The 21,217-nt window shown below is 36.2% G+C and overlaps 2 protein-coding genes across 4 annotated transcripts; one reads left to right on the forward strand and one right to left on the reverse strand.

The window, feature by feature from the left end:
* Positions 352 to 12,270, forward strand: LOC109822048 (protein ENHANCED DOWNY MILDEW 2-like). 3 transcript variants are annotated; one of them, XM_020388208.1, is made up of 13 exons: positions 352 to 420; positions 1,895 to 2,299; positions 2,375 to 2,471; positions 3,415 to 3,468; positions 3,560 to 3,717; positions 6,092 to 6,188; positions 6,305 to 6,403; positions 9,619 to 9,866; positions 9,954 to 10,040; positions 10,134 to 10,778; positions 11,186 to 11,330; positions 11,411 to 11,507; positions 11,875 to 12,270. In XM_020388208.1, the coding sequence occupies exons 1-13, from the start codon at positions 410 to 412 to the stop codon at positions 11,889 to 11,891; spliced, it is 2,160 nt and encodes a 719-aa protein (XP_020243797.1). In that variant the 5' UTR covers positions 352 to 409; the 3' UTR covers positions 11,892 to 12,270. The 3 variants fall into 3 exon arrangements, with proteins under 3 accessions (XP_020243797.1, XP_020243796.1, XP_020243798.1); XM_020388207.1 differs by having other exon boundaries at positions 353 to 420; positions 11,411 to 11,516; XM_020388209.1 differs by lacking the exon at positions 352 to 420 and adding an exon at positions 448 to 553 and having other exon boundaries at positions 11,411 to 11,516.
* Positions 15,966 to 16,523, reverse strand: LOC109821173 (zinc finger MYM-type protein 5-like). The gene has a single exon (XM_020387362.1). The coding sequence runs from the start codon at positions 16,521 to 16,523 to the stop codon at positions 15,966 to 15,968; it is 558 nt and encodes a 185-aa protein (XP_020242951.1).

The following is a 21,217-nucleotide window of genomic DNA, read 5'->3' on the forward strand; positions in this document are numbered from 1 at the left end:
AAAGAAACTTTATTTTCAATCCATTGATTTCACTGTGAAACAAACAAAAAAAAACTAGGAAACCCAAATGAAATGTCAAGAAATGGTTTCCTTTCTATATTTCTGTTTTCTTTTTTTTCAGAAATGTACCAAACAGACCCTTAGGAGATGATATTAGATGAGTTGTGCGATAAAAATAATATTTTATTGAATGTTATGGTAAGTTTTAGAAATAAAAATAGATAAAAATAATATATTATTGATTTCCCTGTACTATTTTCCTTTTCTTGATTTTTAGGGACCAACCAAACAGCCTCTAATAATAATATGCAACTCTTTGAACTTTCATACTTCAGACTTTGCAGTTACCCAAAATTCCAATTCGAGCGATACAAAGGCCATCGGATCGGAGTAATGATGAGTTCCACATATGATAAATATGTAATTAATACCTAAAATTGTTAGAATTTTTTTTCCTCTCCCAACCATCTACTCTCCGCTCTAAACCCTAAAGTTTTAACCCAACAAAACCCTTTTGCTTAATTCTACAAGATTTTTAGAGATTGGTTTTCTGGTGCGAAATCTCTTTCCTCTCTGTTTTCTTACTGTCGATTTTACTGCTTTTTGTGTCAAATTTCAACAGTAATTTTAGTGTGGTCCATAGTGCGTTTCCCCCCTTTTTCTCTTGATTCAATAATCCTCCTTGTTTATTTTGTGAAAAAATAAGGGGAAAAAAGATTGTTGCTGTTTATTATTCATATCAATTTGGGTCCTGGGCATTCTTCTTCTAGATGTTAAAAAAAAAGTAAACATCTTTAAAAAAAAAGTAAAACCTATTTCAATGCTTGTTTTAGGTTTAACTACTCGAGGAGCAGGATCGCAAGTTGGAGAATCCAATCTGACATTTTGTAAGGGAACATTAGGGTTGGTGTTCCCGGTGCAGCCTGAGTTGGTGTCATGTAGCTAAAGTATAGAATAAAAAAGAACAGGTCTCTGGCAAATGTCATGTAGCTTTTTTTTTAGTCCCCTTGGGAAAATATGGGGCATACCCCAACTTATTGATTAAGAGGATTAGTACAGAGACGTGGATACAATGGTTGAACCGTGTGAGAAAGGTTTCTCATGTCCGAATAGAGGTTACTACACATTTTTGTAACTTTGTAACAAGAGACCCAAAAGTCAATAAGCTATACCATGTTGTAAATTGTATCCACCATTGAAGCATGCAGCGTAGCTTGATAGCACGTTAAGTCGTGGGATACCTCTTTTTTAGATTGTGTATTCTTAGGAGTTTAAATTTAGGGTTATGCTTTTTGTTTAACTAGACAACACAATTATCTTATTATGAAAGTACTTTTCTAGTTCCCAATTCTAGATTTGGTTTGCCGAAAACTACTTAAACATGCATATCTCAATGACATAGTAGTAATATCGGTATGTTCTCAACTAGTCCGCTCCTTTGATGGATTTTATATTGGCAAATAAATATGTGGCATGTAAGGTTCCACTCTCAACCTTAGCCATTTCAATTTGTTTTTTGCACCTCCCTTGATAAATATCAAGCCCGTTCTTCGCTTTCTTCTTGTTTCTGTAGGGTATTTCACATATGCCAACGTACATGATAAGCGCAAGTCATCGAGTGAACATATGACAATCTATCTAGGGGCACATTTATTTCGTAAACAGATAAAATAACACTTGTAGATAGTCCAGCCATTTTTATGTTCAACCTATCAAAGGCAACTTCAAAGATACAATTTCTTTTTTTGAGGAGTTCAACAACATTTAACATGTTTCTTTTTTCGGGCTGAAAAAGGAAAAGAATTGAATTTTTATTTTTAACAAACTTCTCGAACTTCTTGAGGGGCTGTATCATTGTTATATTCTTCATCATTTGTCCTCGCTATGATGTTAGGTATATCATGGTACCTTTGTATGATGAGACCGACACACGATTGGTTGAAAACTATTACTTTATTGACGAAAGGGATTCACTGATCTCATTTGCTGTACTACCTGTTTTCCGGCATGAGGCCAAGAGATCAGATAATGAAAACTTGAAGGTCTTCTTATGTGGAACTGCTGATGGTGGCTCTCAAGAAGTATACAAGCAGGTTACTTCTTGGAGGTTGAGGCTTCAAAATGAGGAGCCCCAAATTTGGGTGCTCTCAATGGAAGGGAGATGGATAAAGCTTTCAAAACCGAGGAATAGCTATAGGAGCAGATTCAGGACTTTAATGATCACTCTGCAATGTCTACATGTTTTGAAAAGAAGACCTGAAGTCTCAGAAAAGACTATCTGGCGTCATGAAGTTTTCAGGTTGGTCATAACTCTATTGCCCCTCTTGGGTTGAAATTATCCACTTTAAGCTTTGTGTTGCTTTTGTTTTTACAGCTCGTATGACGTGAGACCCTCTAAGGATGATCTCAGGGATCATGTTTCTTTAATTAAGCTCTTCGCTGATAGAGACCAGACGTTAGCCAATTCTAAGGTATGGGTATCATCTAAATCAGTTCCAGCATATGTTCTTTTTTTTTCTTTGTTTTTAGACGAAGCAGTAATAATAATTCTGAATTATAAAATTATGTACCATGGTGGAATTGGTCAGTAGATGAGTCTTAAATTACCCCTATTTGCAATCTTATTAATGAATACTCATTAAAGACAAGTACACGGTCCACAGCCTTCAAAATCATAGGAAGATAGACAATGAATGATAAGATGAACCTGAGCGCCAAAGTATCTGCACTTATCCTATAGTTTCCATAGTTAGACTTCACTAGATTTTTTTGAATCATTTGAAACGAATAAGTTAAGGAGTTCATTCGCTGAGGACTCCTCAACTAAATTAACATTGATCTTATGCTTATGTACAAAATAGATATAAATAATCATCTGAATGAAACAGGCCTGAATGATCTTTCTTGGTGACCTTAATGCTAATACTCTGAAATAGAATTGCTCTAATCATCATACATAATGGATAATTTAACATAGTGGCGTAAGGGAGCTGCATTGCAGGAAGATATGAGATAATATGATGTTGTATATAAACCTTTCTAACCATATCGAGTTTTACTGGGACAATTTTCTTTGCTCAATGAAGGGTTTTATATGAACGAAAGCAATATGAACAAAAGCAATACTGAAAATGACAACTCTATACTTTTCCGAAATTTGAGGTCTCAATTGCATGAATGTGTTTTCTTCATCCGCATTTTTGACGTGTTACCTCTCTTCTATAAGGTAGTTGCTGCCTCAATGCCTTCCCATTTGGACATTTGTAAAACTTTTGCTAAAATAACTGTTGCAAGTTAATTTATATTTCTGCATTCTGGTATATTGGATTCATATGGTGGTCAATTTTCGTATTATCTTCTATTCTTATAATAAAAATACATCCTTATTTATCTTGCTACTCTGCTTTCTACCAGTTGCTATCTATGCTTCTAAAAGAAAAGCATGAAAAGGAACCAACTTCCTGTGTGGTAAGTGAATTTTATTGTTCTTCCTCGATTGTCTAAAGTGAATGGCCATAGGCCCATATCTTTTGCACGAACAAATTCACTTTTATATTAGGTTTCTGAAACTGAGGCAGGTGAAACAAACCCTTCAATTGGTTGTGCTAACAATGTTGAAGAGGAGATGAAAGGTATTGAAGATGATAAATTTGAAGAAAAGCCCGGAACTTTTGATCCAGTTTGTGCTATTTGCGATGATGGTGGTGACATATTATGGTAATTTTTTTTTGTTTGTGCCGTTGTCCTGTTAGTATATGGTAGCTCCGTCATATGGTAATGTACGCTATTACTTGCACTCCAAGCGAATTATTTATCTTCATATGGGATGAACTTTTTGTTTTTATATGAAATAGTTATAAATAAGTTGATTAAAGTTAGACATCAGAGGAAACATTGGGAAGCTACTAATTAAATCTAATTTCCTTTGAGCGTGGCCCTCACTGTCGTCTATCACAAGAGTAAAAAATTTCCTTCTTTATAATGTGCATGCATGAATTTTTTCCATGATTATTCTCTGTACAAGTTCTTGTTTCAAGTTGCTAAAATAGCATGCCCCTGCAAATTCTTAATATATTTACGAATTTATGTAGGGGTTTGATGGATTATATAATAACAATGAATTAGTACTACATTTTTCTGTATACTTTAATATTCCTTATTCTTTTTTTATTTTCTGTTGTATTAATAATAAGCTTGTCTTTGGAGGGATCACACTCTATTTAAGATTTATTATCATATTCTTACACGTCTATCTGTACCATGTGACTGCAGTTTGGTATAATACATAGCGATACCATGCAGTTGATGTTAGTAACTGGAACCCGCTCTGAACCATGCTGACAACCTTGTAATATTGCTGCATGCAAAGTAGAAAGTTCTTCTTAAGATTTATACTTGGTCCTGATTCTGAGTCGTTAATGGATGTTTGCTATATGATATTAAGCGATTGTTACAAACTTGAGGTGATTTAACTGTACATCTTGAGATGAGCAGAACATGTAACGGGATGCAAAGAAGGCATATTGAGGAAACCAAAAATGTGATATATTTTATTCATAGTGAGAGTCCAGAGAGGTAGTGGGAGTACTTATTCTTCCCCATTTCACTATTATATTAAAAAGCCCAAACATGTGAATTTTGTTTCGATAAAAGCTACGGTTTCGCATAACAAACTCCTCTCAGTTTTGCATAACACCCGGTACTGTCTAGGAAGACATGTGGCTATCAGTATAGTGGCGAAAAGACTGTGCTCACCAGCAACTGCGTGCTTTTCTCACTAGAGTTGGGATGTATGAGGTAGGCCTACTATTATGATATTAACCCATGCTCTTTTGTATGCATGGCCCATCAACTTCAGTTCAAGGAACAAATAAAACCAGTTATCAGATGGGAATAGCTCAAGTTACAACGAGGCCTCTTCTATTTTTCATCCATCACCTCTTCAGGCCACCTAAGTGATCAATGGGCTCAAGAGGAAAGAGGCCAACTAAGTGATCCTTGTTAATGCTAATTATGATCCATAGATTTTCTTTTTGACCCTTCCCTTGCTTTATTCCTTATATACATGTGACTGTGTTTGGTAATTTAAACCACAACCTCACACCTCATGACTTTGTATTGCGGTTGATTTGTATATGCATGTTTTTAAAAGTCATCAGAATAAATCTTTTCATTTATAACCACAAAAATCATTCTTTTTCATCAAAGTTTTAAGAGGGACAAATAAATTAGGAAGAAGATTAAAAACAAAATTTCAAGATCGTTTCTTGAGCGATCTCAATGGATTAGGAGCAAAAGTTGACACATTTGTGTTTTAGCATCAGTTCTAAAGTTGGGGATTATATTGATTTTTTATTATTTGCGCTAATTCAGCATTGCCATTTTCAATTATTTTTCCTGTTGATATTGGTTTTTTTATAGTGTTTATATTGAATTAAAATTGATAGCAGGACACAATTGTATTATTCTTCCTCTTTATATGATTTTTTTTATAGAAGACCTTTTGTAGGATTTGCATTTTTTTCAAAATGGATACCTTTAGTAGAACAAAAATAGAAGACCAACAAGGTAAAAGATGGAGGAAAATGCTTTTCTCTTTGGTAATATTTGTTGATAATTTTCTTAATGGTAAAATGTAAGAGTAAGATATAGTTTTCTTCCCTTCAAGTGTAGTTTAAAATTAAAGTCTCAATTTTGTATGTAATGCAAGTTCCACATATAAGTAGTAAATAAAATATATCTTTCTGTTTCCGCATCTGAGTAGGTAAAATATGACTTCTATCTTTCACTTTGCACCTTCTCTATATATAATTCTTCAATTTTATGCAACAACTACACATAATAAGCACGTGTAATGCACATGCCCTACTCAGTAGTTATTAGAAATTAAGAATAAACTTGTCTTCTTGGCTTCGTTTAAATTGACATCATGGAAAAATAAATTTGTTGAAATCTTTGGGTAAAATATTCACTAGTTCTAGTTATGTTCTATCTGTGAATGCCTACTTATTAGAGTTTTCAAATTGCTATCTTTCTCCTAATATTTTTCTCTTTTTCTAGCATGTAAATTGTTGTATGTTATCAAATGCAGTTGTAATGGGAGTTGCTCAAGGTCCTTCCATGCAACCAAACCTGCTGGTAGGAAAGTAGGTTGTGAATCCCTGGGCTACTCTAAAACTGAAGTCAAGGTATTGATAAGATTAACTTTTATCACAGTTCTGATATTTATTTTGATTCCCTGGTTTGTTTAAAAGTCATTATCTGCTCTTAATATTTCTTTTTATTTCTATTTGGGCACGTGCAGGCAATGCAGAAATTCTTTTGTAAGAATTGCGAATATAAACAGCACCAGTGTTTTGCTTGTGGAAAGTTGGGCTCTTCTGATGAAACTGCTGAAGCTGAGGTCATTGTTTTTATCCTCGACAAGCAATTCTAGTTTACTGCCTCTTTTAATTTGAATTCTATTTACTTTAGGAAATATTCAGAAACTGCTATTGGAGTTTCCCATTTTGGGTCTCAACATGTCTATTTGCTCCCTAAACTTTTTTTGCCCTTTTTGAAATTTAACTTAACTCCCTTATGTTTAGCTCCAAAGTCATGATAGCTCCAGGGAGTTGGATATATCAAGGATTCGAGTCATGTCAGACATTGATAAGCACATCTTAAGGTTAAGGAAACAAATACTAAATTCTCTTGCAGTATGTTGACCATTCATCAGAGATATCCAATTAGCCGTTAAGCTGGTTTAAACATTCTGGATTAAAAAAAATTGGTTTTTCTGTGTCTACAATTTTCAGATTTGGATTTTCAGGGGTTTGCATTCACTTGGATGTTTCTTTCCTCTACTGTCTTAAGAACCTGATGATATTTCTCTTTTGGTTTATTTTGTTTCCTTAATTTAACTCATTTTCTTATTCTTCTGCTGGGATAGTGACTTTATCCAGAGACAGGTTTTATTTATAAAGAGGAAAATATACTTTAATTACAGAATCTTCCAATATTTGACAAGATAATCTTCTCAAACTTTCCTAAGATTCTAGCTTCTCTAATACTGCCCCTCAAATTGGAGCATGTTCACCAATTGTGCCTGACTTATATAGAAGTGAAAAACTTGTCTAGATAATTTTTAGTGAAAATATCACTGTTTGGGTCGAAAGTTTGTTTATTTATCGAATCTATTACACGTTTATCGATTACAATGAATTCAAAAGAGTTTATCCTTTTATAAGACTACTCGTTTACACAAATAAAACAAGAATTACAACTCTCTAGAAACACACAGAGGACGTTTATCACTTGCTGCTTGCGTGAGATTTTTGCCTGTGCCGGGGACATGGACGGGGACACGTTAGTCCGTGGACCGCCGCGGATCATATCCGGTTGACAGAACAAAATTTCAATGCTCTTGCTTTACAAAGGAAACAATCGCAGAAGTGATAATCTCAACCAAGTGAGATTACGACTCTTCTCGAGATCAAAACAAAGTCTGATCTCAAGGAATAGTGGAACGAGCCTCAGATCTCTCGAATAGCTCCCTCTTTATGCTGGAGTTCGCCAATGTCTGCTAGCCCTCCGCTGAAATTCATGGTTCACTCTCCAATTTGACAGCGCCTTGCCTCTTGATTTCAGATTCCCTATGTGTTGGGGTCCTAAGCTTGTATTTATTAGCTCCGGATGCAGCGTTTTTAGGATAGGAATTGATGATTTGACCTTATCCTCAGTTAATAACCGCTTAACCATATTTGGGGAGGCTCTAGAACGAAAGAATCCTGAGAAAACTATCTAAAAACGCGTTTCGAGCAATTCTGGGCACGAGCCACCCTATGGTGGCTCGGCCTTAGCCGAGCCACCTGGCTTGGCCTTCTCCTTTCTTTCCGGTTTGGTCTTGTTCCGCCGTTTTGCGCATTTCATCGCTTCGTTGACTCATATGCTTCGCCAACTCGTTTCGTATGCTCGTTAGCTCTTTTTTTGGCACGGATGATCTCTTTTGACTCAGATGATGACGTTCATCGCCTTCGTTTCGTCTCGAGATGCGTACGGGAACCTATAGGTAATTTTTGACGCCAACAATCACTAACCTGATTATATCAATTAACTGAAGAAGTGCTATTTTTTCTGTCATGAATAACACAGTTATCTCTTTTTCAATAGTTAAAATTATCTTTAGCAATAATATCAATTAACTTCATGTTAGAAGAAGCGGTTGAAAGGTTGAAAGGAAGTAACTGATAGTAATATGAATGCCTACGGGGTCACAGATATCACTAGTCCAAGGATAGAGATTGGTAAGTCTCAGATTTGGAGATATGTAGTAGGATCTTAAACAGAGACAAATAGTAAGGACACAAACGTGAACACATTTGGTCTCAAACATGGAGACATGTAATAGAAAGAAAGCTGCAATAGAAGTAAATCAACAGTTGTAGATGAGAGATATTAATTGGCAGCAGAAGCCTTTGATGGTTAGACGACAAAGCCACAGAGGAGAAGCATGGAGTTGGTGCATGAGTCGGCAACCCCCTTCCTTGGTGGCTCTGAGGTTTAGGATTCAGAAAGACCATTTTTCTGTTGAAAGGGACGTGTGTTAGGTGTTGAAAGGGACGTGTGTTAGGCACCGATATTTTGGCGGAGTTAGGAAGAGTTTGAAAAAAAGTGGCGGGCCCCACCACAGGAAACACAGGAAAAAAATAATATAAAATTAGTGCATAGTATTTTTCCAGCCACTATAAATAGGCCCAAAACTCTTTAGAAAAAATCATCCCAGAAACAACTCCTCATATAGAAGAGAGAAAACATAGAGAGAGTTTGTGAGAATTATTGGAGAGTATCTTGATCAAGAGAGGGTTTTCTCTTTGATCTTTTCTTTGTAACCTCGAAAAGGAATATAAAGGAATTGGACGTCGTCATTGCACCGTGAAGTAACTCCGTAAGAGTGAACCACGTTATATCTGTGAGTACTGTGATTGAATTTGTGTATGCTGATTTTATTCTGTGATTCCACGTTCGTTTGGGTGTGTATTGCGTCTCTGTTCGAGGCGTTCTTGTTGGCGTGTATCATAACATTTTCAGGGTATGAGTTTTCACCGGTACATTGTTTTGTTGGGAAAGTGACTTTATCCTCTAGAGAGAAAATCATTTTTTTATTTAGGTTAAAGCAAATAGATTACATATTTACATAATTTTGTTTGGGAATGCTTATCTTTAGATGCTTATACGCTAAATTAGCTTTTGCTAGCTTTCGACTTTTATTATAAAGTTTATAAATTGGGGAATCCTATATTTGTTTTTAGATGGACTTATATGCTAGCTTATTTATAGCTTAAAAGCTACTTTGCAAAAAACAAGGCTACCCCAACCTCCACACAACCCGCACCAAGCCCCCCCCTCCCCCCAAAAAAAAAAAAAAAAAAAAAAAAAAAAAACCACCCCCCCCCCCCCCCAAAAAAAAAAAAAAAAAAAAAAACAAACAACCACAAAAAAAAACCTCTAAATAATATTTTTCTTCGCATTTTCTTTTTCTTCCTCAAAGCTTCTCCTTCCTAAAATTCACCTTCAAACAACTATCTTGCATAATAAGTAATATCATTCCTGAACATTGAGCATTTTATCCTTTTTTAGGTATTTCGTTGTGCATTTGTATCTTGTGGCCACTTTTACCACCCAGAGTGCGTTGCAGAATTACTTTCTCAGGGAAATGAAGCAGAAGCAAGAAACTTTCAGAGAAAGGTTGCAGCTGGGGAATCATTTACATGCCCTCACCATTATTGTACTGTTTGTGGGCAAGGAGAAACCAAAAATATCTATGAGCTGCAATTTGCAATTTGTAGACGCTGCCCAATGTCATATCATAGGAAATGCTTGCCTAGGTGCCTACTCTCTACCCATGTTCTGAATCTTCTTGGGTTAAGTTAGTTCCTTTTCTCATCGCCGGTCAAATGTATTGCATTGCTTAGGACAATTTCCTTTGAGGCTCACGGACAAGGCAGCTTGCAGAGGGCTTGGAGTGAACTTCTTCATAAGCGCATTATGATATATTGCTTGTATGTTCTCATTAATTGGTTTTCCTGTTAGTTAACGTCTCATTTTGATTTACTTTTTAATTTTAATTAAAAAAATCTTTTTTATTTACCCAGGAAACATGAGATTGATGAAAAGCTTGGGAAGCCTCTACGAAATCATATCATATTTCCGGAAATGTCTGATGAGAGCAAGAAGTGGGTTCACCCTGAAACATCTGAAACGAACAAAACCAAGATTTTCCATTTACCCAGGAAACATGAGAGCGATGAAAACCTTGGGGAACCTTCACGAAATCATACCATATTTACTGAAACACCTAAAAAGAGCAAGACTTCGATTTGCCAGAAAGTATCCGTAAAGAACAAAGGGAAGCTTCCTGTGAGGAAAAGAAACCTTTCTGAGGATTTGCCTAAAGAGCCAAGTTCTGTCGAACCATATAAATTGATTGAAAAGCTTTCACATGCAGTGGATAACCACTGCAGTGGAAAATCTGAATGCACCAAAGAACCACATCATATTAGTGGAAAATCTGAATGCACCAGGGAACCACATCATATTGCCAAGGAAGTGAACGTTTCAAAAAAAAGAAAAGCTTCTGACCATCATCGATCACAGATAAAAGTTTCGAAGAAGAGAAAAGCTTCTGAACATAGTAAATCTTTGATCAATCAGACAGCTGTGCGTGAGGTTTCGGGAACAATTGCTGGGGAGGAAATTAGTGCTTCATTTCCTGAGATAGATAGTGAAAGCACTGACAGGTAGGGTGCCTTTTTCCTGAAATTATCTTATCATAGCTCACTTTAACTTGGGCACTGAGTTATAATTCCTATGCTCAACTTAATATTGATCAAAATCATTTTGGACTATCTGTTTGTTCTATTAGTGACGTTGCATTGAGTAATATGGTCGATTTGGTTTAAACACAGAAAATAACTATCACCTACTTTCACTGGAAGAAACTATTGAGAGTTATGTGTTAATTGTTCTGTATGCTGGAATTAGTTTTAGACATTTGGTTAGGCTAAATGATACTTTCAGCTCTAGGCAATTTTCATCTACAGTGTGGCTCTGTGATGGAAAGCTTTTACTGCTCAATGTGATTACTGCTATATTTGTAAAGCAAATAGACGAGTCATATATTAAATCAGAATTTGTTAAAATGCAGGATTAAATTGTTGATGTATGAGCTATCATCTTTGGTAGAATCTGAAGATGGTTATACTGAGTCCAGCATAGAATCCTCGCATACTTTTTCTGTAAAGCACACTGATGTGAGAATTAAACAAGGAAAAGTGGAGGGCTCTTTTGAGGTATTTCATCCATTAGAAGTGTACCTTGCTGAAAATGCTGACAGTGAACATCTAATTTAGTCCGGTGGCATTATGTGCAGGCTATACTAACAACAGAACACAAGCGGGGAGATGGGGAGCTAACAAAGCAAAAGCTGATAGTGAGCATAAATTACTCAACAGATGAGACAGAGGAGGGTGAGGAGGGTAATATATCCATATCTATATACTGATACATCTGTGTATGCATGCATTCTTTGTACAAACCTCATTCATTTTTTTTAATATGAGGAGGGCGCCTTGCCCTGATTTTTCTCTCCCAAAAAAGCAAGTCCTTTTTTATGTTTATCTTACGTTTCTATGAGATTCAATCATACGGTAGACATTCTTTAAGATTCTTTAACTTTTTTTTGGCAAGGAAGAAAGCGGAGAAGAGTGCCAAACTTTATAAGAGAAAATGGTTGTGGATCAACCAGTTGCAAGGGTTTCAAACTAAGTTTTTTGTTGTTAACCATTTTAATACATTAGAAAGGTCATCTGACTATTATTGTTCTGGCACTTGCAGGAAAACCTGGAGGTTAACTTTCAAATCGGCGTTCTGTCCAGTTTTGACTTTTCAGTGCAGTGGTCAGATAGTAACTTGGATCGACTAATTTTTTGCTGCCTACGGTTCATGTAGATCCAGATGAAATGTATGCTTCTTGTAAAAATCTTAGTATCAAGTGATACTAAGAGTTAAAGTGATACTAAGAGTTTGCAGGAGCAACCGAAGGCTATATGAATGATATAATAAGAACGTCCTCATTCCCTGTGCGGTGAAACATCAAGAATATCTTTGCAACCATGTTAAATAGTCTATTTGGCCTTCTAGAATGCTTTTACATCATCGAGGCGTGCCTCCTCGCTTACCCATTGTGGACAAGCAAGTATTGGTTTCAAGGCGAAGTTCACATTTGGTTTCCTTTTCCTTTGTATTACTATTTACTAGTAGGATCCACCCCTTTTATGATTGATCAAGGAAGGAGAGGAATCAAGAAATTTCATCACTGACCTATTGATTTTTTGGTGGCATCATAACGGGGTATCGATGCCTGCGTTACTCCGGTGAACGTACAAGACCACATTGCATCTACTTACTTTTAGCTCTTTTTCGTGTTTTGCATAAATAATTGGGCTAAGTCCATTTCATCAAAAGAGGGAGAAAAAAGAAAGAAGGAAAAAAAAAAAAACACTTCTCCGTAGGCCAACAACCTTAATAAAGTTGTGGGAAAATAGTACCAGCACAACAGGGGTGATAATTGATAGGAATCGGGTCAGGCCCTACAAGTTTCAGTTTCAGATTGATAATAAATCTTAAGGATTCATTTAGAGATCTAGTACTCTTGATGATTCAGACCAAACAAGTCATTAAATCCCATACGCTTTTAACTAGAGATCAACATGAGGAGGAGCACTTGCTTTTGATCCACAGTTCATGGGACTACAATTGTCACCCACAAAATTGTCATGGGGTAGAGAGATCTGGGGCAGAGTTACTTTTGATTAGCCAAAGTAACATATTTGGTTTCAATGCATGCATGGGCTTGCATGAGCAGTGAGAGTCTTCTAGCAGAAGCATCTCAAAAAAGCAATGACGAAGCGAAACAGATAGTTGTCGTCGTAGTGCAGGAGGCCGTCGCGCACCAGTCTCTGCAGGTTCTCATTGTCCCTCGGCAACACGTCGCTGTAGTACAAGATGGTGCTCACCGACGCAGCAGGCCTTCCTATCAAAGAACTCAACGGCCTCACCAGCCACTTGCCGAACACCGGAGCTAGAGGCTGCATGCACCCCCAAATTATACAAATAAAAGATAGCCGCATGAACTGCTAACGACAAGTTAATTACATGCATGATTAATCCTCTCATCTCCCTCTCGGAATTCGATGATCTTGGTTGTACTCCATTGTCAATCAGAACCAAAATGTGAAGGACGCAATATCCTCCCAGAGTCTATAAATCACTCTTATTTTTCAGTCGTCCGCATTTTAGTCAGATAATTAAGAAGCAAATCAAGATCATTAGTCACGAAAGATACGGTTCGGGTTAATACACAATTCTCGGTCCTCCTCACCGCAACTATAGATCGAGAGGATGCATGCGTGTATATGTCAGTGTCATCACATTAATTGTTGACAATACTTTATGCGGTTAGTTAGTTTCCAAATATAAAAAGAATTAAAGGGGAAAAAAAATTAGTCCGAGCAAATGCGTCAAGAAAAGAGAGAGAAAGAGAGAGAGAGAAATTATTTAATATTGAGCAAATGCGTGAAGAAGAAAAGAGAGAGGTGCCTTGACGTGCCCATACCATTGTTATGAGAGGAAGAGAGATGGCGTGGTCATCGTAAGCAAGAGTAGTTCTGCGAGGGGGAGAGAGAGAGATGAGAGGGGGAGGGAGGGAGGGAGAAACAAGCCACCTGCCCGTCTCCAAAGCTTTTGTAGTCAGGATTACTCGTCAGTTTTTAATTTCTTGGAAGAAAAGACAGGAGTAAATCAATAAAAAGGGGAGGAAAAAATAAAGTAGGATTTTATTTTATTTTATTTTTTCTTGGGGAGAAGGTCAGGACGTAATAAAGTAACAAGGAATTGCTTCGAAAAATAACAAGGAAGTCAGTTAAAGTTATGTGTGGTGCTGTTCATTGGACTGCAGCTAACATCGGACCTAACGTCTCTTGTTTGTTCCCAAACCATTGGCGACACCAACGACGGGCGCCCACTGCTCTCTCCCTCCCTCTCCCTCCCCCTCTGCATTCTTCAGTTAGGACTGAATGGGGTCGGACGCGGCCACGATTTGATCGGATCCCCTCAACGTTCATTTTGCTCCGATACAAAACTCATCGAGAACCAGAACCCGAATCAATATCGAGTGCCACTGAAACCTGCTCCCATTAAGGAAAATGTGGGATTGGATTTGCTGGGAAAGTTAGTAGAAAATTAATGACACGAATTGAACTTCGAAATTTAAACTTTCCTAACTGTAGTTCAGTGGAGCCGTTGTGAACCCCTCCAACGTCCTCCTTAAAGCATTCACGGTGCAAGGACCCTGAGCAGGAACGACTTCTAGGAACACAAAGAAAGAGTATTCTGCTGCGCACCGACCAAATACTCAATATACGGACGGGCTCTGTGACCGGACTAGGTGTAAAACTAAATTCATATCGAACTATGGAGGAATTATGAACTAAAATCAGGGCCGGCCCGAGCTTTGGGTTGCACTAGCCCAATTCAATTTTGGTTGCCCCTTATATTAAAAATTTGGTACGAACAATAATAATAAAAATAAATACATATAATACAATTTAGCGTTCTATATTAGTCTCAAACTGATAATATTCTCATGCAAAATCAATATTCACATAAGAAGAGATTACATTTGTGCTACAATTTGATTCAAAGAAAAATACTTCTCCTTGAATTTTTTGAAGCGAATTCTTCAATTAAGTCATCATACTCAAGTTTATCCAAGTATTCATTTTCAATTGATATTATTGCCAATCCATTCAATCGTTCCTGTGACATGGTAGTGCGAAGATAACTTTTTATCAATTTTAACTTGGAAAACTTTCTCTCCGCCGAGGCAACCGTAACTGGGATAGTTAACAAAATCCGATAAGCAACCCATGCACATTGAAAGCCACCATCATCCCAATAAGATCTTATGAAGTCTATTGATTTAGTCACTTCCTTCGGCAACATTGTTTGCAAAGCTCGTAGGTCATTGAATAAATCTTTCCCATGTATATCACATTGTTGGTTGTGTTCCAAGTATCTTTGTAATTTAGTACAATGTATATCACATTGTCGATTGACTTTATCTAAAATATTATACCAAATACACAAGCTAATCAAGAACTCAAAATCCTTCAAAGCATTTTTACACAAACCTTTAGCTTAAGTCATCACAATGTCCTCTTTAGAACTATTTGCAATTTCATTCAAAGCGTCTCTCAACTCCGGTGCTTGATATCGGATTACTTTAACACTTTCAACATGACTTTCCCAATGAGTAACCAACAATGGCTTTGGTGTCAGACCCTTTATATATGTTTTAAGAACATCACACTGATGTGTTGATCCAACAAACAAAGTGTAAACCTTTTGCACATATGAAATTTTTTTTAGCTTTGACACAAGATTTTGCCATATCGCATAGTGCAAGATTTAAGCTATGGCACCACATGGCGTATAAAAAGCTCGAGGATTTATGTCAAGAAGTATTTTTTGTACACCTTGATGTTTACCTTTCATATTTGACCCATTCTCATAACCTTGACCTCTTATATCATCAATGTTGAGATTAAGTTCATTTAATGTATCTTCAAGTTGATTGAAAAGCCCAAGTCCCAACGTGTCATCATCTTTTATAAATCCAAGAAAAACTCTTCCACCTTGACTTGATTTGTATCTTCAATATCCACACATCTAATGATAATTAATATTTGTTCCTCATGGCTTAAATTCGGCGTACAATCAAGAATAACTGAACAATACTTTGTTTTTGAAATTTTGTCAAGAATTGTTGCTTTGATCTCATTGGCCAACAAAATTATCAATTCATTTTGAATATTATGGCTAAGATAATGCCTTTGAACTTCTTTATCTACCACACGTCAAATATGCTATTGCATAATTGGATCGACTTCTGCAATGAACTCTATAAGTTGACAAAAAAGTCTGTTGTTCTTCTCATAAATCTTCTCATTAGTTCCATGGAATGACAAACCATTTCGAGAAAGAGTCTTCACAACCGCAATGATTCCAACTAGTATCATATTCCAACGTGTTTTCTCTTTGTCAATTTGTGCTTCTATATCTTTATCAATTGTTGCTTTTAGTTTTAGTCCTTTTTTCAAGTCAACCCACTTCACAACATTTGCACAATGCTCCGGATTACTTTCATGCTCTCTAAGCTTTGTAGGAAGGTTATGCCAATCGTCTATTCCATTCTCCACCAAATTGGTTGTTTTTGGTTTATTCTTGAACAACTTGCAACAAAAACAAAATACCCTATTCAGTTCATTTGAATAGACAAGCCATTTCCTTTCATGCTTCTCGCCATTTGGAAATTCACAGATGTAATATTTGGAAGAAAAACTTCTATTTCTCCCACTCTTCTTTTCACTTGGAAACTCATCATTTTTCTTTAAAATCTTGATAGGACCACGTTGAACTATCATCACCCTCTTAGTATCATTTATACTTCCTTACAATCTCGGATCATAATTTACTTCCACATATTTCTCAAGATCAAGTATGCTTTCATGATATTTACTAAAAGCTACTTCATTGTCATTTTCATACACATGAACATTTTCATTCACAGGCTCTTCATGATCTTCATCACTAGCTTCCTCATTACGACTTCCATCCGCATAAGTGACTTCATTCATGGGTTCCTCAATGACCTCATCTATATTTTCACTAATATTGGCAGTGGCACTAGCTTCTTCAACTTGACTCGAAAGAAGAGAATGTTGTGTTTTTTCTTTGAATAGCTTAGAAATTGAGCCATCTAGTGATTTTGCCATTTCATCTTAATGTCGCTTGACTCTTCTATTATGAGCTCCAGAGTTTTATTTTCTAATCCTTACTCGGTTTTCGTCATCTCCCGTCATGGTGTACTGTAGTCTGTAAATATAATTATATAACATATATGAAATCACAATCAACTAAACTTAGGCTACTTATCAATATCATTATTATTAAAACAAACCATAATTTTATTCCAAAACATCATAACCCCTATTAAATTATTCAACAACTAAGATTCAGCCAAGATTCAAAATCAGAAATCTTAATTTTATTGCAAACATCAAAACCCCAAATTTTTGTCCAAAAAAACCCTAAAATTATTTAGTTAAAAAAATTTACCTAATTGGGTTGGAGGAGTTAGCGGGGTGAAGCCTAAAGGACGGGTCTGATGGGAGCAGAGTAAGGTCGGACCGTCGGAGGCTCGGGAAGGCGGAGAGGAGCGGTTTTCTCTCTTTCTTTTTTTCTTTTTTTGTGAGCAGAACATAGACGAGAAGGAGGAGAGGAAATACTGATGGAAATAAAGGAGTTGGGTAGGGTTTTGGGTATTCATTAGAGTATTTTTACAAATAGAACCCCTAACAATTTTTGCATAAAGGTCCTCTTACAAAGTCCACTTTAAAAATCAAAGATAATTACAGTTTGAGGGGTGAAGGAGCGGGAGGGATGGGTTGTCCCCTAGCCCTGGGTTTCCCCAGCCCCCGGGCTTGGTGGCTTATGCCAGGGCCGGCCCTGACTAAAATGGAGTAGAGAGTTTAGAGCTCGGGAAACTTTAAATGATAAACATAGGTCTTTTAATTCTAGTAGGCTTAGATGCTCAAAAAGTAAATATAAATAAGGTATTTTAATTATAATTATAGTAGGAAATAAGAAATAATATACAGTTTCCGGTTCTAAGAGGATAGGAGATAAATAAAGATAGAATCTCTTAAATCCAGTAAGAGATCAATTATGTCATAATCACAATAGCTAAATAATGATACTCTATATCATAAGGAGGTGTTTGGTTCAATTTCTATAAATTATAGGAAATATTTTCCACCCAGAATATGATTTCCTTGTATTTCTTAAAACAAATTATAGGAAAAGTTTTGAGAAATAAAAAAATACCAATTTTCTTGTTTTTTTTACTTTGCCTGTTTGGTTCAAAACAGGAAAATGACCCATAATTTTATAGAAAATAGCAAGATTTCCTATAATTTATAGAAATTGAACCAAACACCCCCTAAATTTATAGAAAAGTATCAACTTTAAAGAAAAGTGTCAATGTGGTGTCAGAGTTCTAGGTGATTTCTGTCCATTTTGAGAGGAAAATGATTTTTGTAAATTTTGGTACTTTTTTATACTTTACAGAAAATATTTCTGTAATTTTTTGAACCAAACACAGTTTACGAAAATCTATAAAAAATTTTAATTACAGAATTACCATTGTTAGACATTTTGAGAAAACGTTTTTATAAAATTGTGCAGTCAAACAATCATTTAGTACCGGCCCACGACCTAATGATCAGAGATTCCTTAGGCTGTTTGAAAATTTCGCCTATAATATGAAATAAACCTACCAGGATTTCGAAGGTCTGATACTCTAGATTTAATTTATGTACTAAACGCAAAAATCGATATCTTTTAGGCCACAAGAGTATCGTATTCAAGACTAAACGACAAGTTAAGGATAAAATGCTGCAACTGGTGCAAGATTAAATGAATAAACATGAGTGGTAACATCTAGACAATCACATAGTACAACATACGCCATGCTGACTATCGTAAAGACTCCCTTGGTAAATAGGTGGAAACAGGAGAAATAAGCACCAATACCACAATATTGGAACCGAACGCATAAGAATTAACGATGATGAAACATATTGTTGGTTATTATTGTGAGATAGACATCGATCGAAATAAGTGCGTGAATAATATATTATCTTAGAGATAATTATTTATAATCCTAATGAGTGTATCTATCTCTATGTCTTTTATATATAAATATAATGCTTTCATGATAAAAGAATGAAAGAAAAGACCATAAATCATCACAAAGTCATCACCTCCTTTTCCGATCAAGTTTGTACTTTATGCAATAGTTGCGGGGTGATATGCAGAGGCTTATCCTCATATCGGTGTGGTCGCTCTTCGGCCATTGTTCGAAAATCAAGAATAGATGTGTGGTGATCCTTCTAAAAGATCCAGGAAAGATAATCCCTAAACAAAAGTTATTTTTTATGCATGGCTCTTATTGGTATCTGAGCGCGAGATCGGGTTGTTCACAATTTTGATGTTCTTTTTTTTGGGTCAATGAAAGAGCTTTATTCACTTACCAAATTTGAAAAATCAGTACATCTATATTCTCAACATAAACTGAGATTACAACAACAATCTATAGTCGACTCACAGGTCTCAAAATACAATCATAGAGAACAAATCCATTCTCTAATCTCGTCCGAAAAAGGATCATTGAGGATAATGGACATGATGTTAATCTTAATATCTCTGAATAGCTGATCAACAGTTCTTCTCTTTTTCTTAAAAAATCCTTGCATTCCTCTCACACCAAATGCTATAAATTATTGAAGTTAGAGCCATCATTTTAATCTTCTGTTTGAATCCATTCCCTCTCAACCTGACACAGTACCAACTCAGGATTTGATCCCAATTGCAAGACTTCCATTTGAATTGTAACCAGTCCATAACCATGGACCACACATCCCTTGAGAAACAACACGCAAAGAAGAGATGGTTCCTGTTTTCAGTATCAGTGCACAGACTGCAATTGTTGCTATTCACAATCCCCCTATTGATCAATTTATCTTGTGTAAGTAATCGATCTTGAACTGCTAACCAACTCACAAAAAAGTGCTTGGGGTAGTTTAGTTTCTCCCATATTGTGTTATGCCATGGCACCAAGTTTGTTGCTGGAGAGAGAATAGAATACAGAGTTGATAATCGAATATTTGAATTTTTTGGACAAGAAAGGATAAGCTGTTTCAGGTTATCAGCACCCCCATATAATCCTTGAGCTTTGTCTCTGACTTTCAGAATTTGTCTCCACATCCATGAATCCACTTTTCTTGCTTGCACTTGCCACACATCATTGTGCTTTAAATATGTGCCATGAATCCACTTAATCCATAAATTTTCCTTATTAATATGGATATTCCAAAGGATTCTCAATGCTGAAGCCATATTCTAGATAGAGGCAAAGTAGATACCTAGACCACCCTGTTTCATACTCAAGCAAGCTTTATCCCATGAAACAAGGGGGATTTTGTGAACCTGATCAGTTTTCCCCCACAAGAAGTTTCTACACAACTCATCTATCTTTTGTAAAACTTTAACTGGCAAGACATAGTTTGACGTCCAAAAAATTTGAATACCAAGGATAACACTTTTGATTATCTGTAATCTGCCTGCATATGACATATTTCTAATCTTTAAACTATCCTGAAGTTGACTTAGGATTTTGGAGAAAAGAGGAGAGCAATCCAAGAATGATAGCCATTTACATCTCAGAGGTGTTAGACCCTAGAGGGAGGGGGGGTGGGGTGGGGTGATTAGGGTCTTATGCTAATCTAATCCGATTTTATGCCAATTAAAACTTATTAACAAGTTATCCTAGCAAGTATGAAATACAATAATATATGTGAGCTAGGATAAGCAATATGAACAAGGGATATATCCTAGTAATAAGATATACTATGAGTTATATACAAGGATATAAAACTAAGGGTGATATAAACATAAACAAGATAAACAAGATAGTGGATAATATGAACTAAGAGCAAATGACAAAGGCGATACAAACAATAAGCATGAATGTAAAAGAACGCTAATGACAAACTCAAACACACGATATGATCACGGAGTTCGGACCTTCCGTCCTACGTCTCCGCTCCCCACTCCCGGGGAGAATTCCACTATCACAACCGGGTTTTCTACGTTCACCCGAATAACGTTTACACCTCACAATTTCTCTCACGGAGTTCAGTCCCCACGACCTACGTCTCCGCTCCTCACCTCGAGGAGATCTCCACACACTCTCTCACAATGTGGCTACACTCCACCCTCACAATACGGTTTTCTAGCTAACCGAAAACTCTACAACACTCACAATGTAACAACAAATGATTTGTTCTCTAATACAGGTGAGAACTCAATTAAGCACAACTCAAAGTTACAATCTCTCACCACCCAACTATACTATGTATGAAAGATACAATAAGCTCAATGTGGGTGTGTGTAACAATGAGATAATATAATCAAATCTAAACTCAATATAAAAACTAGCTTTAAAGAATGATAATCAAAACAAATATGCAAATGTAAAGCTAGATATGAGTTTAGA

This window comes from Asparagus officinalis, chromosome 8 (genome assembly GCF_001876935.1).
Source record: "Asparagus officinalis chromosome 8, Aspof.V1, whole genome shotgun sequence".
In the NCBI taxonomy this organism is placed as follows: domain Eukaryota; kingdom Viridiplantae; phylum Streptophyta; class Magnoliopsida; order Asparagales; family Asparagaceae; genus Asparagus; species Asparagus officinalis.

Coding starts and splice junctions, on each gene's coding strand:
- LOC109822048 (XM_020388207.1), top strand. Junction 3,469..3,559: donor AGGAACCAACTTCCTGTGTG/GTAAGTGAATTT, acceptor CTTTTATATTAG/GTTTCTGAAACTGAGGCAGG. Junction 11,331..11,410: donor AAGTGGAGGGCTCTTTTGAG/GTATTTCATCCA, acceptor CATTATGTGCAG/GCTATACTAACAACAGAACA.
- LOC109821173 (XM_020387362.1), bottom strand. CDS start 16,523: ATGATAGTTCAACGTGGTCCTATCAAGATTTTAAAGAAAAATGATGAG.